We start from the raw sequence: 25,260 nt of genomic DNA on the forward strand, positions 1-25,260 counted from the left end.
TCTGCCTGAGCTGAGCAGAAGGTAAACAAGCTCTGCTGAACTTTCCTTTGACAGTTCTGTCAGGGTGTCATCAGCCTCGCCAAGTCCCACACTGCTGCTACAGACCACAGATTTGCCTAAACAGAGCTGTCAAACACAGCAAATTGTGTTGTGTTCTGCTCTCTGAGAAGATGCTCAAGCAAGAGGGTGCCAAACGTGTCTCAGTTCTTCGAGCAAGTGTGTCGCACTTAACTCTGACAACAATTATCACTCATGGCAGCGTGTTGGTTATTTTTTCTTGCGAGGCAAAAGCCAAGAACAACCCAACTTCTGTTTGTGTGAGTCCTGAAATCTAATCTAGCTCCATCTGTGGCACCACCAAGAGCCTGTTACTCACTGTGTAAGAGCAGTGCTCGTTAATGATGACTCTATTAGAGAAGGTTTCATTGTAGGCTTCTATATGCAAAGTCCTCTCTCGTCTGTTCAAAGAGTTCTTCTGGACAAAGTAGACATAATCCACTCCTGCAATCTGAGGAAGAGAAGGTAAATTGTGTTAAGACACAACATGCATGTGAAAGGATTCATCCAGAAGTGTAAAATGGGTACTGAAAAGCTCATCACCTTTTTCAGGAGCCGCGGTGCATCGATGTCCAGCTTACAGCGCCGCTCTATCACATGGATGGCTTCATCCTCACTCTTGTACTCGTTTACAGTGTCACTGGCTACAAACATAGGGATCAGAGGACACGTAGGAAACCTTCTTTCATATGCCTACACAGATGGAAAGAGAAGCAAGCAAACAACCATCACAATTAATCCCCGAGTGTGTGCGCAGAATTCCTTCACTGATGTCACCAGCATTTGGAGGCTCAGTGTCCTTCAGAGCATCTGTGGAAGGGGCTGAGCTTTACTGAGTCCACATTCCAGCTGAGAGCCACAGTGTATTCCAAGCAACACATTTATTAATACACTCCTTTCCAGTAAAACGATTTTTAACACACACAAAATACCTCATTTCTCCCCTCCCTCTGAAAAAGGCAGTTGTTCATTTTGTGCAGCGACAACCCTCTTGTCAGCAGTAACAGGAAAATAAGACCCTCTAGTTCTAAAATACCACAGGACAAAACAATTATGTGTAGGATTAAAAAAACCCCCCACATGCTAATTACCGGTGTTTCACCAAGCTGTCCAGAGGGATTTTCTTACAGCTCCCAAAGGTCTCATAAAAACATTTCAAAAGCTATTTCTTAAGCTAATAGAGCTCTCAAGCTCCCTGTGCAGAGTGTTCATAATGATTTCACTGCAGTTTATCAGCTCACAGCTTTGTCCAACAACAGTCAGTCAGTCTTTGCAATACAATGAGGCCCTTTCACACTTCTGAAAATGTGAAGTTTTTGCAATAACAGCAGAGCTAGCAACAGCTTTGATTCTGGTGAAAGAATAAAGTCATTTGAATAAGTTATCTCCTAAATACTTGACACACAGATAGAAGATGGCATTAAATCAGACACACTCAGACAGGATAGTAAAGAATCTGGGATCACTAAAACAGGTAAGAGGAAAATGGGTGATATCCCCATTAATAAACTCGTTGAATTTTAGTTTTGGAACCACTGTGGCTATATAAAACAACACAACTGTTATTTTTTTCCTTTTCTTTCATAGTCACTGCAATAGCTCTGCTTCTCTTTGGTTTTTTTTTCTTAAGTAACTAATTCTTCAGCCTGCTTTCCACATCCCGAATTACTTCAGTTTTGCTGTTATCAGAACCTCACTGGCTTTGGTGAAAAGGATTTTGCAAGGTGTCCCAATGCAGAAGAAAGATTAAATAAAGTAAACCTCAGAGAACATCACGAAACAACTCTTTAAAAGAGCTGAAATATCCACCCTGTCCTTACAGATGATTTTAACTGCTCTGAATACAGCTGGGCTGCAGCACCAACAGGGAGAGGGCGTGGAACAAAATAAGCAGCAGCTGCACGAAGTATGCAATGGTGGGCCTGGAGGAGAAAAGGTCTCTTAATTCTCCCTTTAGAACAATTAAAATACTTCAGTTTATTACCAGTGTTCAAACCCAGTTTGAAGGCAGTGTTACTATGGTGACAGCGGGGCAAGGCACTAAAACAGCGCCGGCTTTTTTCCCTCGTGCATATTTTTAATCCATTTTTGCAGCATGACCGTCCCGAGTTCATAAAGCTCCTCTGTAAGGCCCCAGAAGCACAACCAGGGCAGGGGGGCACATGGTCCCTTCTTCAAGAGTTCATCTGTGCACAGCTGGTTTTGTTTAAATGAAGAACAGCAATAATTTCTGGGCTCTGGGATGTCTGCACAATAGAAGTGACAGAGCATTAGAACACAAGAGCCAGCAGTGGAGAAAAAAGTCTTTCACAGCTCCAGCACAAAGGGAGGATGGCTCCTATTAACATGGTATAAGAAGTTTCTTCCTTCTTTGGTCCTATTAGTATGGCAAAGAAATTTCTCATTTCTTTTATAAGGCTCGTGTTCTGGACAGAAGGCTGTACATATTAGTACCTCAGCCCTCTCACTGAACAAGTCTCATCATTCTTTCTAAATTAATCCCCATTTTCACTGCAACGACTGCAGTTAAATGTTGTCCTAAGTCAGAAAAAGATTTCCAGAAGAAACAAAACTGAGAAGTATTTCTAGTTTTCAGACTGCTTCATTTAATACTTTTGTTTTATTTGAGGACCTCATGTTACAACCATTTTTTATAGAGACAGGAGAGCAGGGGCAGTACATATCTAATACTTTTCTCACTGTTTTCAAAGTATTTTCTACATTTGGATGACAGTGAATTTTCCCCATCTGAACAGCCTCCTCTATGCCAAGCCTTTTTGCAAATCTCCTTCATTGCACATGTTGATGTTTTTCCCACCTTAGTTCTCAAAACACTTCCCATTTGCCCTGTGAACGCTTGCAAATCAGAACATTACCTGCTCCTGAGCGTTTACTGAACTGTGAACAAAGAAATGCCCAAGAAGAATTTGTTGTTCTGAATGGGAAGACTGAACTGAATGTGTTCAATTTGGAAGAGAACAAAATAATTATCTGCCAAAACCTGGCAAGCTGAACGCTTACAGCAAACTACTTGAAGGTTCCAAAGAGATTAACAGCGACACAGGATTCTTCCTCCCTAAAGAACATGCACACAGAGTATTGAAAGCTGTTCACAGTCAATTTTATTGAGCTCTTAAATTAGTCCCTTTTTTTTTTTTTTATGTACCACTGCCAATATGTTCTTGTAATGCATCATTTCTCAGAATAATTCACAGTTTGAATAAAAAGTGATTAAAGTGAACCACGGCCACATCAAAATATTCCGTCTGATTCAAGCATAGTTGTGTCTTTCACGTGTGTCAGACAGTGCTGAGCGGGCAGGGAAACGCTGCTAAAGGCTACAGGACACTGACAGATCCTCCATCACCATGGATCAGCACAGCCCAGGGAAAAAAGCTGTAATTTGGGGTACAACACAGCAAGAGACACGTGAGTCAGGGCAGCACACGCATGGCCAAGACTGCAGCTATTAAAGGAGCACGAGAAGATTAAAGGAAGATCAAACACTGCTTTTATTTTCTAACAGGACTGAAGGGATTTCGCTGCGTTGCTGAAGTGTTTGGAACCAGAAGTTTTGCCTCAAATGCAGCTCTGCAGACAGGAAATAACTGAACTGTATTATCCAATGTTCCTCCAGCAGCCTGATAAAGCACAGTATCTTATAAAACGCTGCATACTCCCTGTATGATAGAGCTGTGGTTAAACCAGGTCTCTCTTTACAAATAAAATCATTAGATAGTTCACACCTTTGTCTCAGGGCCCCAATTTTGCTCTATAAATACAATCACAAAACACAATTAGTTCCTCAAAAGCAAAGAAGCTGCAGCAGACCCTGAAGGACTCCATGCAAGAATGAAAAGCTGTTGCTGTAGGACTCAGTGCACCTAAGAATGGTGTTTGCAAGGACCATTTTCTCCTGTCACATGTGACACATATGGTGTGTGCAGATTCTGATGTGGAGCACAAGTAAAAAGCCCAGCTGTGCTCACCCTCAAAACCTCTACAGCTGCTGCTGGGCTCGACATGAGAAGCTGCAACACCTCTTTGGCTGAGACAGAGACACCTGGGTGCAGATCTGTTAAAAGATGATTTTAAGCCTGTAATTCTGCAGTTCCCCAGTAACGTACTTTTTACAGCGTCCCACCAGCCTCTGGAACATTTGTATACTCTGATATATTCGAAGCTGCATTTGTGCATCAAGAAAAACACAGTCTGGTGAAGCAGCTTGAACTGCAAATTTAACTTTCTTAATGCACATTAACAGCAAGAGCACTGACAGGCATAATTTCAACCAAAACAGCACTGTAATAAAGCTTCTTTCCAACTGCTTCCCTTAGCAACTCATGCTCGGAGGAGAGTCAAAATAACAGGATTTATTCCACTTTTATCCTTGCTAGTATTTCAGCTGTGTTCAAAGACATGAAAGCATTTCAGAAGTCAGACTATTTTAAACCCGTTGCAGTTGTTTTTCATAGCCAAGGGAGTTGTACTTGCTGCTGCTGCCCTTAGATTTTGGAATTCTACCATCAGGAATAACGAGTTCCTTTCAACATACCACCTTTAAAACAGCATCTAGGTATGACCCCAAACCACTCTTCCTGAGGACCAAAGACTTCTGGCTTTTTGCTTCTCAAATCATGCCCAGGGCTAATAAAATACCTTGATAATAGGCATGTGTTCAGCCCTTCAGTGGGAAAAGTCAGTCATTTATGCAAATAAATTACTCAGCTGCTCTGGCCAGATTAATATATTCCCAGTCTCCTGCCTTCAGGGATAGGGACTGTTCAGTATTTCCATTAGATGACTCAAAACTACCTTCTGTACTGAAAAGAAGAAAAAAAAAAAATCTTGCAAGCAATCTGATGCTCTGCTGTTCTAGTAGCTGAATCCTCTAAAGAGAAATTGTAACTGAAAATAAGCAGTGAATAAGCAGGAATTTCAGTCACCATTTGAAAAATGAAGCATACTGAGTGCTTTATACACCTTAATTGCATGAATCAAGCTCTTAAGATGCTTTCTTTCTTTTTTTCATGTTTTCTGATCAAACTGGCTGGAACAGTGACCTTCCAAGAGCAGCACAACATTCTCCAAGGGCACCTCAAGAGAACCCATGAGCAGATTCATCCTGGCAATCCAGTCTAGTCTGCAGCACTCGATGTGTGCCACATCCCAACTTTAATTCCTGCCTGCAGCACCTGCCTACGTGTGGGCACTAATCCTACACACTTCCAGTACGTGGGACTTCTGAATTATTCATAAAGAAGAAACAAGAAGGGTCGCTCCAGCAGGATGCTGCCCTGGCCCAACAGGCTGCATTCCAGCAGCTTGATCATTCCTGCATTCCTGCACTACATCCCTTCCTCCCCCTGCATTAGAGCACTGCAGATCAATAGGAAAAGCACTGGCTCGTGGGAGGGCAACCAAGAGGTTTCAAATTCTTGGCAGCTGCATTTGGAAAGGAACAATTCTGGATTAACTCTCACGGGCCAGCAGACACCTCCTCGTGCCCCAAACACTGCTGTTCAGAGCTCTCTACCTCTCTCCTTATAATCCATCCATACATTTAAAAATCATTATGCTTGTACAAAGCAGTGTGATCTCGCTGCCAGTGTCTGAGGGATGTGAGCTCACAGGGCAGTGATCAGCTCGGGGGTGTGTGTGGAACAAAACAGATGGTTAGAGCGGATATACCTCAAAAAGCTCTAGAAACAGGTTTTTTTTTGGTAAGGTAACACTCCCAGGCACCAGCAACAGGAACGTGAACCAGACTGCAGCTTGGGAAAGAACAAACATGTTGAATACAGAGGGAGTCAGCTCTCTGGAAAGAAACCCTCCTCTGAAGCCAGTTCTGGGAGGAGGAACAGCCTTCCAAGGACACGTTCATGGTACCCAGCCAGTCCCAGCAGCACAGTTACACTTTGCTTTTTGCAGTGACCTTTTCCCAGCACTGCAGCTCCACAGCAGCCCTTGCTCGAAGGAGGCTTAAATGGTTTTTCTCTCCACTGCGTTTTCACTTCATTAAATGTTCTCATTTACAAAGAGAGGAGTTATTCTCCTATCCCTGGGAAACAAAGGCTGCTCAGCAGCCACTCAGTTCTAGAACTCTCTCTCTGGAAAAGGCCAAGAATGCTTTAGTTACAGATGAGGTTTGTGGGGACTACAGACAACCCACCAGCACGAGAGATGCAGGGTCAGACCTGTCAGTGAATGGCTGTGTATCACCTGAAACAAAAAAATTTCCTATATGCACCATTTCTGGTCCTAGATAAATGAGAGGTAGTTTAACCATCCTTATTTTTGATTTCTCTGTAAATCTTGGCCCAGTTTATGCCATCAGGGTATCACTAGTCAGACTTTCAGAGTGCTGGGATGATAACCCACTGCACAACTGGTCTGTGTAGAAGTGGACATTACCTGCAAGAGACCTTCCCTGCTACTTTTCTCGACCATGTAGAGAACACAATGCCTTATTTTAAAAGGGGGGGGGGGAGTTTAAGCCTTCCATTGCAATTTCTACCTTTAAAAAGTGTTTAAAAGTGTTCAAATCAGAACTAGAACACAACACACTCCTCCAAAGGTTTTCCAGCAAGGCTCACCAATGATGAACCTGCTGGCTATCACAGCAAGATCAACAAACAAAACATTCGCATAACAACTTATCACTGAACTGGATTAAGCAGTGAGAAAGCACATCAGGAAATGCCTTGTGTGGAAGCCCTTCAAATTAAAAATTATAATTAAAAATTATAATCCTTCACCTGAAAGAGAGCTACTTCAAGGATCACAAGAATTAAGGCAAAGCATTCTGCCCCACAGTGGTACAAGTCATTCAGGAACAGGATATATTTTCTTCACCCTCTGTTGTTCCGTGGTACGAGATGATATTTGGCCATTTAAGTATTAATGGTGACTATTAAGTGTATCCAAGGTAAAATAAATAACCCTTCTGTAAGTCACACTGAAAAAAAAAAATCAATAGGACAAGCCAGTATCAGTAAGACAAACGTTCTGCTTCATTTTAGAAGCTAAAATTTCCTGTTTACTACACAAGTGTAGAAAGTGCTACTGACCTTGGACTTTCTAATTAAGTGATCATTAGTGCATTTAGAGTGTCAGTTTACAGCACTGTTCACATACAGTCTTACAAAGCAAAGCATTCCCAAGTAATTGCCCAAAATGGCACAAATGCTTCTACTTTGCAGGGATACATTCATTCCTTAAAGTTCATAAACAATGGAGTTGGTCTAAAATTTTCATAAAGGGGGCTATGAAAGTTTTATATAATTATGCATCAAATCCTTGAACTGTAATTACAATTAGTTTTTTAGTCCTTGAAGTTCTATTTTTTGTTTGGTTTTTTTTTTCCCAAGAGACCACACAAAACCACTTTATTATACAAATTACGAGACAAGTGCTAACAAGAATCTACTCTACACAGATGCTGTTCATGAATTCTAATTGAAGGCTAATTAATTTCTCCAACAGCAAGTAAAGCAAGCTGGAGAAATGACCTCAGCTGTTCTCCAATGCAGTGATCAGAGCTTTCAGGTAGAGTATCTGGGAAGAAAAGTTGCCAATGCTTCAAAAATGTACTGCAGCATGACACTCAGATTCCTAAAATGCCATATTTATGGTACTGCACTGAAGTAGTGCTCAAATTTACAGCCCAGGTCTATGTCTCTTATATTCAGAAAATCCATGGCTCAAGTGATTCAGGGGAGACTATCCCTGAATCAGTCCTGGCCTTACAGACATTAATGGATCCTGCACAGTCTCCAAGCATTCCCTGTGCTTGCAACACTCACAGCTGTTAAATAACCTGTGCTCTGAGCAGCCCACACACCTCCAAACACTGAAGGTCACCAGAGAAACCATTCCATTAACACCACCAGGGCTTCACTGGGCCTTGCTGGAGCATGAAGTGCTGCAATGACTTGCTCTTCACAGTATCCTTGTCTCGAGAAAAGCATCTGAAAACCTTAAGGGGCTTAACAGCCAGTAAATTGAGCTTCCCCAACTTGCCTCTCCCTCTGTGGAAAGGAAATGAAAAATCCTGAGAAATTCTCCAGGAAACCAGGAGCTCAAGAAAACTAAACCAGATCTATAAGCAGAGGTGGACAAGAAACCACTTTTCCCCTGGCATTAACCAAAGCCATTAAATTCTTCCTCCTGATGGCTCCTCTGTCACTCAAGAGTCCTGCATGCAAGAAAAGGTTTTATCAGGTGCACAGAAGAGCATAATCCCTACCCCTCCTTGTCTTCTTTTGATGCTTACACTTGTTTAAAGGGGTTCTCTTGATTTAATCAGGTTTCACTGGAAAGGATTTCAGACCCTACACTGCTACAAATGACCCACCAGACCCTTGCAAATGTCCACACAGAAAGAGGAAGAGAGATTTATTCCAATACATTCAAATTCCCCCCTGGCTTAACTATATAAAGCCTCAGATCTTAACACTTCATGTGAAGAAGAGGGCAAGACTGTTCTGCTTATTTTTACATTTAGCTGTATTAGAAGCCCACAGTACTTTCAAGTTAAGTAAATATCCAGTTAAGTTTCAAATAGAATCTACCCATTAAAGTCGTCTTATGGACTCACCACTGAATAAACAATACCTATTTGTTCTACCAAATAGGTTAACAGGCCTGTCATACCAAGCAGGCACAGCAATTTGCTGCTCAAATCCTAGAAACACAGCAAGAAACCTCCCATCTCCACATCCATTCTGCAAATTCCTGAAACAAAGTGCCTGAAAACAATGAGGACCGTTGCCCACAACCACTACAAAATAACCCAGCATAAAGACTAAACTCAAATTGAATAACTACTTTGTAATCTTGCATGAAGGGCTTTGATTCAGTGAATTAAAAATCTCTATGGAGTCAGGAAATGGCAGAGAAGTTACTCTTGTGCTTTAGCTCCAGTGAGTTACTCCAGCTGAGACCATTAAAATTTAGAGAATTTTTTGTTGGCCTCTGGCTCCAGACAGCACTTACCACTACTCATCCAAAGCACGTGAGGGATGTACATGGGGAAGTAAAACAACCCTTCAGAACAGACTCCCTGTGGCTTCTGACAAGGAGCAAAGCCCTGTTACACATAACAGAGCTTTATCTCCACGCAGCTCTGCAGACACAGTCCAGGCTACTTCACACCTATTTAATCTCTTCCAAGTCTTCTGCAGTGTAAAAGGAATAACTTCCTGTTAAATTTCGGGCATAACAATAGTTTATACACGTAGACAATCACAAAAATCATGAAATGGTATTATAAAGGAAACTGTATGTTTGATAGCTCCCAGTTAAAGTGCTGCTTTACACAGCACATCACACGCCAGCCTGGATTTCTGACAACGGGACCTCTCGTGCTGAACTGCTACAAAGCACTTCCAAGTGAATGTAACCACACTAAGACACAAATACTGGCATTTCTGTCCATCTCTGTAGCTCAGGCAGCATTTCCATGGTTACACTGTTGATCACTACTGGCTCTAAGCATGTTCCAAACCCAGACCAAATGCATAACTGGGAGTTTTAAACAGCCCTAAAAGCCACCCTGCAGGCCAGTTCTGGGAACCTGGGCCCTGAGTCCCTCTGAGGTGTAATGAACTCAGGCACAGAATCACTGACTCACTCAGGCTGGAAAATACTACTAAGACCATTGAGTCCAACCATTAACCCAGCACTGCCCAGTCCACCCCTGAAATTCAGCACCCTGCTCATTACACCCTCCAGGCCACTCCAAAAGCAGTCACTGAAACGGGGCAGATCTCTGAGCAATCTCATCACAGCATCAGCACCATATTCCCAAACTTTGGTACCCATCTTAGTCTGTCTTGCTTGTGCTCAAACTTCTGTCCTTCGAGGCCACCATGCAGGGATCACATCAGGAGCAGTACTGAAATCAAAGTATTCTTATTGCACAAAGCATTTCCCCAAACCACGTGGATTTTGGGGTATTATCTTAGCTGTCAGTCAAAGGACACTGTTTGCAAAAAGCTGTTCCAGAGAACGTTTTGGAGAAATTCAGGCTAAGAATCAACTAGACAAGATTATGAATATTAGTATCACTTCCATTAGCAGGAGTTAGAATTCGTTCTTTTCTATTAAAATTTAAAAAGTCATAGAAAAAAGTTATTAAAAGTTATAGAAGACATCAAACCCAGCCTCAAGAAGACAGCAGCAACTTCAGGGGGGAAAAAAAGCCTTTCCCTGTAGCAATTTAAAAAGTTCACACACATTTCAGAGTTTTAGTTTACCTTCTCTGCGAAGCAAATGTGAAGTAAATAAGTGCTCATTTTTCAACCAGAATACAGCCAGAAATCAGAAGGATTTCACAGGCAGCTTATTGAAAGGATGCTCCATTTAGACAGCACCTACAGTTAAATATCAGTAAAACTCTCAGCTGACCCTAGGAAGCACTTGATAAGATATATATAGATATATATATATATATATATTCAGTAAGCATTCTTGACAAGTTTGAGTTATACTAAACAAAGCATAGATTTGCTTAAGACTGCCTGAAACCAAAAGCAAAGTGGGGGATAGAAGAAAAGGCAAAAAGCAGGAGGAAAGTGTTACTGGGGGACTGCAAGGTCTGCAGCAAACTGCATCTGTATTGGAGCATAAATGTATTGGCTACAGAGCTGGTGAATCTCAGCCTTGGCATCCAGTGTTTTCAAGCATGAATAAAGTTACTCTAATACTTTAATATTTCATTAAAATAATTTAGGCCTTATAAATAAAGCAGGAGATCCAAAACAGGCTATGAAGCAATCTTCTAGGTAAGTGGAATTTCACTGGTAATTCACTGTTGAGTTACGTAACTGTGGTCACCAACCCACCCGAGCAAGCCAAGGGCCTCCTTCCTGCACCAGGAAAAAACAGCCAGGCAGAAACCTCAATTCTCAGGAGGGATGGGACCAGTCAAGCCACCCACACAGGCTCTTTCTACACAGATCAGTACTTTATCCCTCTCAGTGTACCCTTCCTATTCAACATCTGGGAGTTTTTATGTCAGAAAAGTGGTCACAGAGAAGCTTCGCCGTCAAAATTACAGGGGGCTTATGTTGCATGCAATGAAACAGGAAGGGAACTGGCTCGTAACCATCTGAGAACCACTTTGCTACACACAGAGATGCCATGTTCTTCCACGTAAAAATTACATCTTCCATGATTTAATGCAGCTTCTTTCAGATTTCTGGTGGTAAAAGATGCACCGATTCAGCAGGCAGAGCAGCTTGGGGATAAAGGAGCTGACCTGAAGACATGTTTTATCTGTAAAAGGAGGACCTTCAATAGCCACAGGAATGCCTCAACGGGACTTTAACTTGAAGAGTGGTTTCTTTAAAGCAGATCTGAGTCATCTGTGGTTTGCCTAAATAAACCTGCACAGGTGGAATTGTGTCACACTTGACACAATTCTTGTCTGGGAGCCTGAATGTCCATCTTCAGACAACACATTAATGACCAGGGCGGGGTACGAGGAGAAAGTGGACAGCTTGTGTAGGAGTTTTGGAGTTAAAGCTGCTTTGCCACCCAGGCACTCACAGAGAATCATTAATTCTCTTCCTCCCTTTGGGAAGCCCAGAGAGCCCAAAAGAGCCCAAAGCACAGTGCCACTCCACTAAAGAGTGAGCAAGCCTAACTTCAATTGCAGGCTTTGCACAATCCTGAGACACAAATCTCTAAAATGAGAAGCTGGAATAGAGAAGTTGGGCAAGTACTACTCCTTCCTCAAAAAGACCAAAAGATTAGGGACAGAAAACCCAACCAATGCAAATAAATAATAAATGCAAATAAAATAATTTTAATCTTCCTTTCCTTTGGAGTAAGCTGGGAAAGCCTGATCACTCAGGTTAGGCTGGTTTATGACTGAGACCAAGATCAAATTGCTGGTTAGAAAGAAAGCAACTTACATTGCTCTGGTCTAGGCTGAAGGTGGAATATCAAGGACAGACTTTGCAGCCCTGCTGCTCCAAGCTGCCCTTCAGTATACCCAGACCTTACCTGACCCAGGGGGGGCAACAGCAGTATCAGATGGACCTGCAATTTCACTGTAACTTGTTTATATTAAATGCATTTGCAAAACCACTCTATGTTCAGAAAAGAAAAAAAAAAAAAAAAGTCTGCCTTGCCCGTGTTCCAAGCAGGACAGATGGAAATCAGCCTGGCCCAGAAGCCACATAGCTCTGAGCACAGCACTGTGTTTGACAGAACGTGCCCTGCAATTAGAGTCAACTTCAGGAGTTCCTGTGATAGGAAACTTGGCTTCTGACCCCAACTGCACAGGACACGACTGTTTTGGCTCAAGGTTAAAGTACTATGGAGAAGAGGCTGACCTCCAAAAGAGCATCACAGCACAGGCTGGCAACAGGCCAGTGACAGCTTAAATGCCTGGAGACTGACATGTGATTGCTGGGGAATGTGAGCTATTCCCAAGCACTTCCTATTTCCCTGCAACACTGGCAATACACAAACCTTTACATAACGCAGGAACGTATCTTTCTTTAAATTTTTTAAGAGGCACACATAAAAACGACTGTGAACCATAAAGCTTGTCTCACCACTTACTGTAAATAACCATTACTTGTCTTACAGCAGCTGAACAATCACAGCTATGTTCTGTGCTGCCAACAGGCATCTCAAAGGCACAGGGTGCTGTCACAGTGAAAGCAGAATTTGGTACTTGGCTTCCCCTTTCCTTTTCCAGTTAACAGAATTGCATGCCTGGTTCCTCTGAAGAGGAACCAAAGTTTTACTTTAAAATTCAGCTGCAATCCCACTGTGTCCACTGGGGATCCATTTTTAGAACAGTCAAATATTCCTTACTGCTCTATTGTACCACGCTTAAGTCTCACTTTTATGAGCCCTATAATTAGTATTCGTCACTTGTTTGGTCTTAGAATCAGAGACACTTTCAATAAGAAGGCCTGTTAAAACATGTTTAACATCTGGAATATGTTAGGCTATTTTAAATAAAATTATTACTGTGCAGACAAAATTTAATTTAGGAGTGGAGGAGGAAAGGATGACTACAGCACTGCTACAGTATGGGCTCAGAATTCCTCATTAAACCAGTGTCTGTAAAGACTTGTACTACCACAAAAAACAAAGGCTCCTGATTTCCAGTCAGATCCCCCCCCCTCCCCACGAAGGTTCAGTGAAACAGGTTTGACTTCATTGCCTCAGACTTCACCCACCAGGTTTTCATTTGGCCCAGAGGCAGTTGGCCTCTAAGCCCTGCACTGGTGATTTCACTCTTCCAAGACCATAATCAGTACCTTGAGCTTTGCCAAAAGGACGTAATTCAAGATAAACAGCACGGCTCAATTAATGTAAAGGTCTCAGTTTGGCTTTTGGACCAGCAAGATATTACCTTCCAGACAGAAAGCTCTATTAAGCAAACCAATTAAATTTTTTTAAGTACACCAATTAAATCTTGACCATTCACTAATGTCAATGGAATGCCATCAAAATGCAGCATGATAGAGCTTGGAGCCCATAGGCTATTTAGCTCTTAAGCTGGGAAGTGAAGTGGAACAAAAAAAAATTTCTTTACCTTATATCCATGTCTGATACATCAGAGACCCTCAGAAAGGTTAAAAACAGATGGTGGAAGATCAACAGTACAAAGCAGGGGTTCCTTACATGACATCATAAACTACTGAACAGACTCAACACCATGAAAATGAGTATTTAAAAACTGAGGGAGATACCTGACATATCTACCAGGGCAGGCAGCACAGAGAACCAAGTTTGGTTTTACTGCCTCTTCCAACACAAGAAGGAGGAGGGAAGCTGAGCCAGAGCCAGGCTCTAGAGAAGGGATCTCTCTCTTGACAGAGCATGTCATGAAGCACTGGGTGTCAGGGTGACATGACAGAGCTCACTTGGCTCCAGAAAGGAATTGGGAGGCACAAGAAATCCAGCACATGCAATGTTATTACAGACAACAGCACACTCTGGACCAGAAGGGCTGTCAAGACACATTGCTGGAGGATGAGAGAGCATCCTAAGAGAGTGTTACCATATGTTTATCTCACTCTTATCCTCTCCCCTAGAGGCAGATACTGCCCTTGGCCTCTGCCAGAAAGGCAGCACTCCAGTGAGAGAGGCCTTATGGGGCAATTTAGTTCTGTGGTCCCTGCTAAGAGACAAACACAATCCCCTTCCCCATGACCAAATACATCTTTCAGGTCTCAATAACCAGGTAGTACCACTGGCAGGGGAAGGTTGTACAGCTCCTGCACCCCTGGATCTGCTCCCCAACAAAATACAGACAAAGATATCACCTCCCTTCAAACATAAGCCAGTTGAAAAAGAACAGTCTAGAGTTGTTTAATTCTTTTCTAAAAAGCTATTAAAATCATAGATTAGAGACAATCAATTCTTTGTTCTTCACCCTCCTTTACAGCAAAGAAAGGCAAACAAAAGCATGAATCGGTTTAGCCAACACGGAACAAACAAGTTCAAGAGAAATTGCTTTAAATCCTGTTCATTACATCATCAGTGGCTGCTCCACACAGACCATGAAACACTTCAATAGAAATAAGTAATTTCAGAGAGCCATGAATTCAGTAATGAAGAATTTATCTACAAGCCAATGAACTGCACAGCAAAGACAGTTTTGCAAATCATGTAGTATAATTTACACACTGAATGAAACGGCCAGGAAAAAATATACATCCTCTGGAAGAGGTTCTGCTGACTGATGTTCCTGAGCTGGACTGAGTGTCCGTGGCATTCCCATTTTACACTGAATGAAGAGACACAAAGCACTCCAGAAAGGAAGTGCTCTCATCAGGAAACCCTTCCCTTCTGCCATGGCATAAACAACCAGAAATGGCACGTCCTGACCATCACCAGGGAAATATTCATTTTCACAGAATGAGATCTGGGATTACCAAAGTTATGTGATCTAATATTACAGTGGCAGTAGGTGAGGCAGAAAGTTATCAGAGAGGTGAAATGTTGAGGTTTGCAAGGCAGCTTTCAACTGCTACACAAACTGACCTGCATGTATTTCCAAAGGCATCTATAGTCAAGTTTTGAGAATATAAATAATGTCAGAATGAAAACTGTTGTTATTATCCCACATGTAATCCACAACCTTATGGATTTTGATATTTAGCTTCACAAATCTGACCACGACAAAGCCTTGAAACGCTACTTTAAGAGAGCACAGGCATATATAATTAAGAATTAAAACAGTGTAAACAAAAATTCATTTTTAATACAAAAGGGTAGTAGCTTCCCTCCCACGATCCCTCTGTGGTCACCAGAGTTAAAACTGGTAGGTTCCAACAGCCCTGTGATATTTTTATTTTCAAATTTGCTGATACATAGAACTCAAACCTAATTATCATAAACTAAAACCCAAGAGGAATCCAAGACAGAGAATGCTCAAATATGAAGTTTTATACGTGAACACAAAGCAAAAGAGCCAGTCTGCTCGCACGTGGCCCTGCTGGAACCTACAAAATATAAATTTTTAATTTTCATTTTTCTAAGGTGAGGACAGATGCCCCTCCATGCCAAAGGAACTCTCAGAACCCACAACTCCGAGCCATTAAGCACAATTTGCAAGTACTTTGCACTGCTAAATAATACCTGAAGACTGCTGAATCAGGTTTCTAATGGCCCCTTCACTTACTGTTAGAGCAGCCCACTTCTGCATTTTTCAGACTGCAGATCCCTAATTATTTCCCCATGGAATCAAGGGCTCCCACAGTGCAACGTGTCCTGACAAATGCCCTGCTGACTCTCTCTTTCTTGGGGCCAGCTGCCACGAGCTCACCCACAGCACGGGGGGGACGAGCACCTGCTCCCACAGGGGTGCTCAGCAATGGGGCCCACAAGGTTTATTTATCTTCCTTTCCTCCAGGACAGCTTTTGACCAGCCTGTCTCCCTAACTGATGAACCTGTCTCTGCAAGAAAGCAAGAGCAGCAACCTGGAACACCAGCTGAGCTATAATGGGAAACCACATACTTAGTGATGTTTCTCTGACCCTTAGGACAGAGAGCCCGTGAACCACAGGCTGAAAACCTCTGTGGACTGGGCTGAAATCAGCACTGCTCGGGCAAAAGCAATGCAGAGGAAAGCCAAGAACCCCAGAGAAGTTCTGAGGGCTCTCTGCTCGCTTGTAAGTCTTTTGGCAGCGCTGCCCCACGCTGCAGTGGAACCCAGATAATGCCAGATGGTTCTTCCAACACAAGATTCCCAACCCTGTTGCCACCAGATCTTCCACCAGTGCAGGTCCTTGGCATGGCTCTGACCTCAACCACCACTGACTGAAACCAGCTGCAGATTGACTGTGAGAAGGCCAAATTATTAAATTACCTGTAACAGGCCTAACTTAACATTTTACATGAGCTGCTAACCTGACCTGTCTTAACTATATCACAAAAGTGAGATAAAAAGTTAATAACTCAGCTTAACAGCCTAGTTCTCAATTTAGAATACATACAGGCTAATTTTAAACTACATGAAAAATTGGAAGACAAATTCACTTGGGAGAAAAGAAAATAGACCATTTAAGACTAACCTGTAATTAATTTCAACTTGAGCTAATTAACAGATTTCCATGCATATTCTCAGAAGATTCATTCTACATTCAGAATGCAACAGTTTATAGATTATTCTGCCAGCCTTCCCCCCAGAAACACGCTGAATCCAAACTGTGTGCAAAGCAAGAGTAATCCTGGTCACAATGAACACTCCCTCAATTCTGCATTCCAAACTCTGGATTCTGACTGAAGGTGGTTTATGGGAAGTGCTCAGGGGTGGCCTCCAGTCCCTCAGGATCTCCTTTCACTCCCTTTTTCGTGAAGTGCTTGTCTCCTAAAAGCACAGCAGTTGAGACATTCCTCTGTGTAAGAGCTCCACAGAGCAGGCAGCACGGACTGGCCACATTGGAGGTGCACATAGCTGGTCATGCCATATGGAAACACCTCATTCGGAGCTCTAGGCCACCCCTGGCTTCTCACTGAATATGGTTTTCTTAATTAACACTGAAAAAAATAACCATCTCTCTTTCCCACAGGGTTTTGAAGGCGTTTACACGTGCTTCTTAAAGGCCAACACGTGTTAGACCATGGGCACATGGTTACACCTTTTCCAGATTGTAACTGCAGTACCATGAGCGTCCAGGACCCTCCAGAATGTTAAACCACTTCTTTCCTGCCACACTCCCCCCTCTCTAAGAGTTTTAACTCAAAGGAAACATCACCTGGCTGATCAGCAGCAGCACTTCACACCAGAGCTAAAACACCTGCAAAGGGTGAAAATCTTGGGAGTGCTTTCAGCAACAAGAAGTGTTTTGATACACATTTCCCTTCTACTGACACCTTTCAGAGCGTGACAGTAGTGGCGTTTCAGCTTTTAAAGTGTAAAAGACTTGTGGAAAACTGACTAAAAGGGTTTGGGGAACAAGAGAACTGCAGCTGTCAGCCACAGTCAGGTCATGTGTTTGCCCAGAGAGAAAAAACAAATAAAAAAAAACCAAAACAGGAAACAGCCAGCCATGGAAATATCTAAGCAAGCCATGAAATAACACGTGAAGGGCACAGTTAGCAGGCTGCTAAGTCAATATTTTTCCCCAGTGCTCAAGTGAACTCTTACATTTGTTTGTTATCCACAGCTCAACCCAAACAAGTGGCCAAAGAGTCATTTGTTCTTTACAATGTGTGCCCACGCGGGAGAGCACCAGCGACACAAACCAGCAGCAAAACTGCAGGCACTTCACATAAAAATCAGAAATTCCACACAAGGCTCTGCTCCACTGCAGTTTTACCAACACATTTCCAATAGCAAATAAGCCCGAGTTTTCAACAAAGGCAGGAAGCAAAGTGGGAGTTCTACAACAGAGGGGAAAACAGCCGAGCTGTTCTGGGAGTGGACACTCAGGCTGTTCCCTTCCCCGGGGTTTAAGCACCCAAGACAAATCCTATATATCCTTCTCCATACATTTAAAGCCTACTTTGGAGAAGAGCTTCTGTTTTCTCACCAGCCCCTCAGCCCCTCTCCACATGATGTGTGGAATGCATTTTTTCCAGGAAAAAGAAAATGAGACTGGAGGGAATAAAAATTGCAAGGATCTGCGTGCAGGTGTGGCACTTGAAGCAGTTTGGGGGGGGGTTAAATTACTTTTTAAAGTAATAACTTTTATAATGACGATATAATGTACTGCCTGATCAGGAAGCTCATTACAATCTAGATCAAGGGATTATACTTTGATTTGTCAATCTGAAAAAATAGATAATTTTTTTTCTAATCTACTCTATTGCTGAAGTGCATTTATCCCATCTGCAATCTTATTACTCACCTGTAATTTAGGGACACTTTAATTCATGAGCTAGACCTTAAAAACTGCTTTTTCAGATCTATAAAAACAAAGAAAGCTAGGCAGCCTGTTGTCCAAAAGCAGCAAATTTGAACCATTAAAATGATAATATAATGAAAGGCACTACACATTATACTTAGTAGGAAAGATTCATGCTTGAGATACTTTAGATATTCCATCAGAACAAAGGAAAAATGTTGAGATGGATTTTTTTATTCACATTTATTTCTGAAACTAAGTAATTTGTGGCTGTATATAGGTCTTTTTCTAAATGGGCTGAAGAGCAATAAATTTTTCACAGAGCTTCCAGAAACTGAAAAAAAAAAAAAAAAAAATCCCTCTGGTCAATGGTTCGATTCAATGTGTGTTTTTTCCAAAATCTTATTTATTTTCCATTTGCATTCCACCCTTGGAATGCCACTGCAGCTGATTATTCATTATTTAAATTTACTTTGGAAATTAAACTCAAGGGGAATTATCTAAAGTATGTCAGACTGAAAATGAGCTGCGAATCTCCAAAGTTAATTTTAGCCTCGTGTGGTAAGGAAGATTCAAGTTCTTAACTGCCTTTTAATATTAAGAACTACTTATTCAGCAAAGTCCCTGTATTACTTTAAATATAAATCTCTTTAAGCTAATATAAAAAAAAAATTGAATCTGTAATCTTTAGAAGTTTTACAAAAGCAGCTTCTCAGTTTTTCTCCAGCATATTTAACCTTGGTAACTTGACAAGTGAGTCTAAGTAAACAGCCATTTTTCCACATTTCAGCTGCTTCCAGCATTACGTAAACTCCAACAGGAACAGGAGGAAAAGCCAGGCGAGATTCTATTCAGTCTGATGAACAGCTGTGCAAGCTGTTGGTCTGGGTGCTTTTTAAAAATATATATATATATATATACACACTAACACACAGTTAGTTATGACAGATACGGCACAGAACAGCCAAAAATCATCATCACGTCAGCTTTGGAAAATATTTGGTGAAATCATCGTGCCTGTGTTAGGTGTGTCAGACTAAAACATGGTAATTTCTGGCCTGTGATTCTACAGTCTTTTCAAGTTCAGAACACAGTTTCCTTACAAGATTTGCATCTTAGATGTTATCTGGAACCACACAATTTGCCAGTAAAAGGAAATCTCCACGGGGAGTAGCTCCTCATACTAGATTTTACACAGCTGGCCCTTAATGATGAAGGCAGGCAAGAAGCTTTCAGGAATGGATCTCCTGACCTCTGCCAACCACAGAACCTCCCCAGTGCCCTCCCAGACCTGGGAGAGGAGGAGCTGTGCCTTGAAGGACATTGCCATAGAGATATATTAGGGTTCAACAGATGAGCTCTGGATTTCAGTGGAGGAGCGTTAACAGAGGGACTTATTTTCAACATCAATTGCACTTAGGAAAAGAATTTTGACTGTGTCTATTTTAAAAGTCTTTATGTCATAATTGTCTGCAAAGCACTTGTCTTGTCAATCTTGGCTTAGATCAAAGTGGAATTAAATTCAGTTTTTTGTCTTAATATAGAGCTGCACTCACATTTCACAGAGAGAACAAAGTTCTCTCAAAACACACTAGAGCTGCATGAATGGAATGCTGATTGTGCTCCATTCTCCCTCAAGTACCTCTTGAAAACCCAGGAAAGGAAAAGTGGGCAAATAGGAATTTTGTAGTCTAAATGACCCACTCTGCAAGTGGCATTCACTTGGTTGCTGGCAGAAAAGAAGAATTTAATGCTGATTTCTCTATCTGAACGTTAAATATTAGTTTGACTTAATGAGTTCCACTTTGTAACTGGAACACGTATCCTCCAGGAAATCTTTACAGTGAAGTTCACATCACTTCACTGACACTCTGCAGAGTGAATGACCTCTTTGGTTCCAGAGAAAACCCAGGAAAAGGAGGACAATTTGCCAAATAACATTTTTAAAAGTACTCAGCAGCTTAAGACGAAGATGAGATCCCACACAACAAGACCCAGGCTAGAAACAGTGATAACTCAGCACACAAAACCCTGCTGCCACATTCACCAAACAAAGGTTTCTCCAACAGGCTTTTTACTGGTGACAGGTGAGCATCTCTGGTGTGTGGGTTTAAACCTCTGTTTGAGGACACGTTCTTCTCTCAAAGGTTGGGTGCAAATAAAAGAGAGGGGAAGAGAAGAATCAAATAAAACATGTTGTTAAGTCATTGCTGGGTGCTTTAAATTCAAGCTTGGTATATGCCAGGCCACGTGCCTCCTTTCAGAGGAGCTGGTGGCACTGTTAAAACAACATTATAGCAATTTTTTGTTGAGAATATGCAATGTAGTGCTTCCACTTTAGTGAGAAAAAAATTCGACACGAATATTCCTTCCAGAAATACTTCATCAACTTATGCAACCACTATTCCACCAAGGGAAGACAGTAACAAAACAGTAACAAAGCATCAAGCTATCATATACTGTTTATACTCCTTACAGAATTTGGCTCATGGAGGCACTCCTCTACACCCTCCACAAAATGCATGGATAGTTTTGATGGATCACCTCCAGGAATTTTACGAGTTTTAAAACTCAGAAGCGACATGGCAGGAGGAGGATGTTCATCCAGTGCTCACATTCTGAACAAGTTCAAGTGATAACTCACTGCCCTGACACAGACTAAATAAATCATGTGTATTATCGCTCATCCAGTCCCAGAAAGGATCTTGTTCAGCTGTTTCTTTTTATAAGCATTCTTCTCCTCTTAGTTCACTTTTAATTTTTCAACTACTGTCTTATCCTAATTGCATACGTAGCACAGCCTCTTTCTCTCCAAAGAAAAGACCTAATATTTGGTAAAGATTATTTTTCAAATATTACCCCCAAGACACAGAACAGTTTGAGAACTCCCAGTTCATATTAATAGTCAGAAGTGTTTCTAATTACACCCATTAAAGGGTTGTGAAAAATCCTGATATCAGCACTTTGACTTAAAATATCTTTGAAGAAATAACTCAAGGGAAGAATTTTTTGCCTTCAATTCGACAGCGAGGTGAAGATTTATCAGTCCAGCAAACAGCCAGAGAATTCTGTCCAAGAAACTCATTTTGGCTGATTGATGTAAGAGCCAGCAGAACTCCACTGAAGGCTGAAGTTACATACACCATCAAATCTAAATTAGAAACCACCTGAAGCCCAGCTGTCAGCGTAATAAGGTCCTAAAAGACCTTAAACATATCACAGTCTGATTCTTCTGTGCTCAGGAAAATAACCACTCTCTGCCTTGAAGTGTTTGCAAGAGCAAGACCTACATGTGTAATACTGGAGGCAGCTTTAGGAATAAGATAAAAGGAAATGGAAGTATTCCCTGTAGAGTGACCTAATCCTTTTTTTTGCCCCGAGACTGCAAAGGATCACTTCTGCAAGGAACTCTGCACTCCAAACCATGTGATCTATCCAAATATTTACACTATGAGCACTTTTAAAACTCTCCTCTGAGACCATTAGACGTAGTATTTTCAGCAAGTGAAATAAAACAATTATTATTTAGGTTATGATTGGTTTCAACTGTTTTTATCAGGGAAAAGCTCCTTAACTGCTCTTTGTAACTAATGAGAGCCCCAGAGCTGAACAGACTTTAAAATGTCAAATACCTACTTCCTTTCTGAGTTTTGGTTTTTTTATTTTAAAAAAGAGGGAGGGAGAAGGGGAGAGGGAGAAAGAAGAGGGAACTTAATTAGGATTTCTTTTTTTTTTTTTTAAATCACTATTGTAACATTATCACACAAATTAGCAACTATGCACCCAAAAGGCTTTTTGTTCATCTCTCTGACCTCCCTAGAAGCTTTTTTCTTTCCTTCCCTGAAAGTATCAGCAGTGCCCTTTCTCTTTTTTCACTCAGGCTTATCCTTGCTTTCGTGGCTTTCTTTGTGCCTTTGAGCCCTGTAAACTCTACCCTGATGAAGACACAACCACAACAACCTTTTAATCAACGTACATGACATTTTTTCCCATTCTAGAAGAGTTTGCTCCCAGTACTCAACTGGGCAGCATACTTCGAGCCTAGTTTTGCTCTCACTTTCAAATACATCTGTAAATTATCATCTGCAAATTTCATCTGAAAGTTATATCTAAAATTCAGGAAAATCAGAGAACATTATCTAAAAAAACACTCTGGGCAGAGAAGCAGCCATCAAAACACACACATCTCATATTTTGCGTATTGTTCCAGCTTTGTGTGTTCTACAGCATCTACAAAACGGAGCCCAGTAAGTACTCAGCAACAGAAGGGACTGTCAAGAAGAAAATTACAGCAAAAATTAATACTTACAGCCATAATTAACTCAAAAGGGTGTTTATACACCCGTACGGGGGACTGGTACTTCTGCACCATTGCTGCAGTTGGTGAGAGCAACTCAAACCTGAAAAAGAAATTTTTAAAACCATCTGTCAAACATAGGAAGCCATTTTCAATCTCCTCACACAATTATTCCGTGCGTGGTGCCCCACGAGCAATTCCACAGGAAACCCTTCACAATTCCTTGACAACTTTTTTTAAGACCCAAGGGGGCCTTGAAAAGCTATATATATATATATATATATATATGTATTTGTCAGAAATGACTTATCATTTCTTCCAAACACGACATAAAATTAGCACATTTTCAGGCCACTTTTAGTAACAAATCTTTAACGTGGTTTTATGACTCTTTGTCAGATGGGTGAGACTTCCTGTGCTGCTGAGAACCAAACACTGCCACATCCCAGCGACAGGCACAGCAGCATTTCCCAGTCCCCCAGCACTGCATGTGGGCTGCCCTGCTCAGAGCTCATGCCGAAGTGGGACTGGGTTTTTTTAAAAAAAAATAAATAAATAAGCACAGAAAACACAAAAAGAGGTTAAGAAATAAATGTTAAAAATTCTTGTTTTCAGAAAGAGAGAAAAAAACCCGGATCACTGCAGCACAGCAATACAAAGCTGTATTGCTATAATCGTCAAAAACAATTAATTAAAACTTTTGAGAGAGAAACTTAAGAGAGAGAGCTGGGGAAAAAACCAAATTGGACGAAACTGCAAAAATTCCACTATACGGCCAGAAAAAATGTCACTGGCAACACAGCGAGGAGTTATTCCAAAGGCTTCGTGTGTGCTTTCCCCGGCTTGACCCGAACTCTCTCGACTGCAATTACGTTTATTGAAAAATCCTGGCAGCAGCACTCGCAGATGAGCCGCGGGCTGCGAGCCAGCGTCATTTTGGAGAGAAACGGGTTTGTTAGAGTAAGTTCGCTTTACTTTTCTGTCCTTAACGCGCTCTCACGTTCCTGCAGCGCCGCGGGAGCGACACCGGCCCCGGAGCGGGGCTCGGCGGCTCCTCGGACACGGCAGGAGCCAACAAACAACCCCCAGAGCCGCGGGGAAGTTCTCCGACATCCCATTCCAGAGCGGAATTTACCCATGACTACCCTGCATTTTACAAAAAAAAAAAAAAAAAACACCTGAATCAGCACAAACGGCCGCAAGCCCTCTGTAATCCTCGTACAAAAAAAGAGTTACACAACAAAGAAACTCCGTGTTTCCTCCCGCCGCGGCGCAGCCGGGACACCCCGCGAAGGGCTGGGGGGGACACCGCTGACAGAGCCGCGGTGTCCCGGGGGGATACGGGACACTCCGGGACGGGATGGAGGGGACATCTGTGACAGCCCCACGCTGCTCCGGAGGGATGCGGGACACGCCGGGAGGGGACGGGAAGCGATGGGGGGACACCTGTGACAGCCCCGCGGTGTCCCGGGGGATGCGGAACACCCCAGGAAGGGATGGAGGGGACACCTGTGACAGCCCCGTGCTGCTCCAGGGGGATAGGAGGGATACGGGACACGCCGCGACGGGATGGGAAGGGAGGGGGGGGACACACCTGTGACAGCCCCGCGGTGTCCCAGAGAATGCGGAACACCCTGGGAAGGGACAGGAAGGGATGAGAGGGACACCTGTGACAGCCCCGCGTCGTCCCCGAGGGATGCGGCGGATGCGGGACACGCCAGGAGGGGACAGGAAAGGATGAGGGGGGACATCAGTGACATGCCCCGCGGGATGCGGGACACCCCGAGAGGGGACAGGAAGGGATTGGGGTGGGGGGGAGCACCTGTGACAGCCCCTGCGGGATCCAGGACACTCCGGGAGGGGACAGGACGGGACGGGGGGACACCTGTGACATCCCCGCGCTGTCCCGGGGGGATCCGTTCCAGGGCCCGGGAGCGCAGCGACCGCGGCGGCGCCGCCGTGACCCGCCCGAGGACCGCGACCCCCCGCCCCCCCACCACCATCATCATCATCACCACCATCCCCACCGCGACCACCACCCGCCGCCCGCCACGGGCAGCGCCGGCCGCTCCCGGGGCTCGCCGCGGGCAGCGCTGAGAGGAGCCGGCAGGCAGCGGGGCGGACAATGGGAAACTTGCCGCGGGGGCACGGCGGCGGCGGCGGGGCTGAGGGGAGGGGAGGGCAGGGCAGGGCAGGGTGCGCGCTGGGCAGGCTCCGCGCCGCGCTTACCGCTCGCTCGGTCCGGCCGCGCTGTCCCCTCATGCCGCCGGGGCGGGAGCGCCGGGGGGGGCGCGGGATCCGCCGCCCGTCGTTCGCGGTGCCGGGCGGGGGCGGCCCGCGCGCCTGCGCGCTGCCGGGAGGCGGGGGGGCTGGGGCGGGAGTGGCGGCGCGCATGCGCGGCGCTGCCCCGAGAGCGTGAGGGGACAACCGGCTGTGGAATTGTAGAGTGGTTCGGCGGTGAAAGGGGTTTAAAACTCACCCTGTTCCAGCAGGGTCGCCTTCCGCTAAACCGGGTTGCTCCACGCTCCCTCCAGCCTGGCCTTGAGCGCTTCCAGGGATCGCCCAGCCACTGCCTCACC

General features: G+C 43.4%; 1 protein-coding gene across 1 annotated transcript in view; it reads right to left on the bottom strand.

The window, feature by feature from the left end:
* The window catches only part of SEC14L1 (SEC14 like lipid binding 1), a 41,712-nt gene extending 16,686 nt beyond the window's left edge, over positions 1-25,026 (bottom strand). The window contains exons 1-4 of the mRNA XM_032706676.1: positions 24,911-25,026; positions 22,694-22,784; positions 601-750; positions 377-508 (exon numbers count right to left, since the gene is read on the bottom strand). Of these exons, the coding sequence (XP_032562567.1) occupies positions 377-508; positions 601-750; positions 22,694-22,756 (345 nt within the window). The 5' untranslated portion in view covers positions 22,757-22,784; positions 24,911-25,026. The remainder of the gene's footprint in view (positions 1-376; positions 509-600; positions 751-22,693; positions 22,785-24,910) is intronic.
* Positions 25,027-25,260: the final 234 nt, after the last annotated feature.

Source organism: Chiroxiphia lanceolata, chromosome 19 (assembly GCF_009829145.1).
Source record: "Chiroxiphia lanceolata isolate bChiLan1 chromosome 19, bChiLan1.pri, whole genome shotgun sequence".
Classification (NCBI taxonomy): Eukaryota; Metazoa; Chordata; class Aves; order Passeriformes; family Pipridae; genus Chiroxiphia; species Chiroxiphia lanceolata.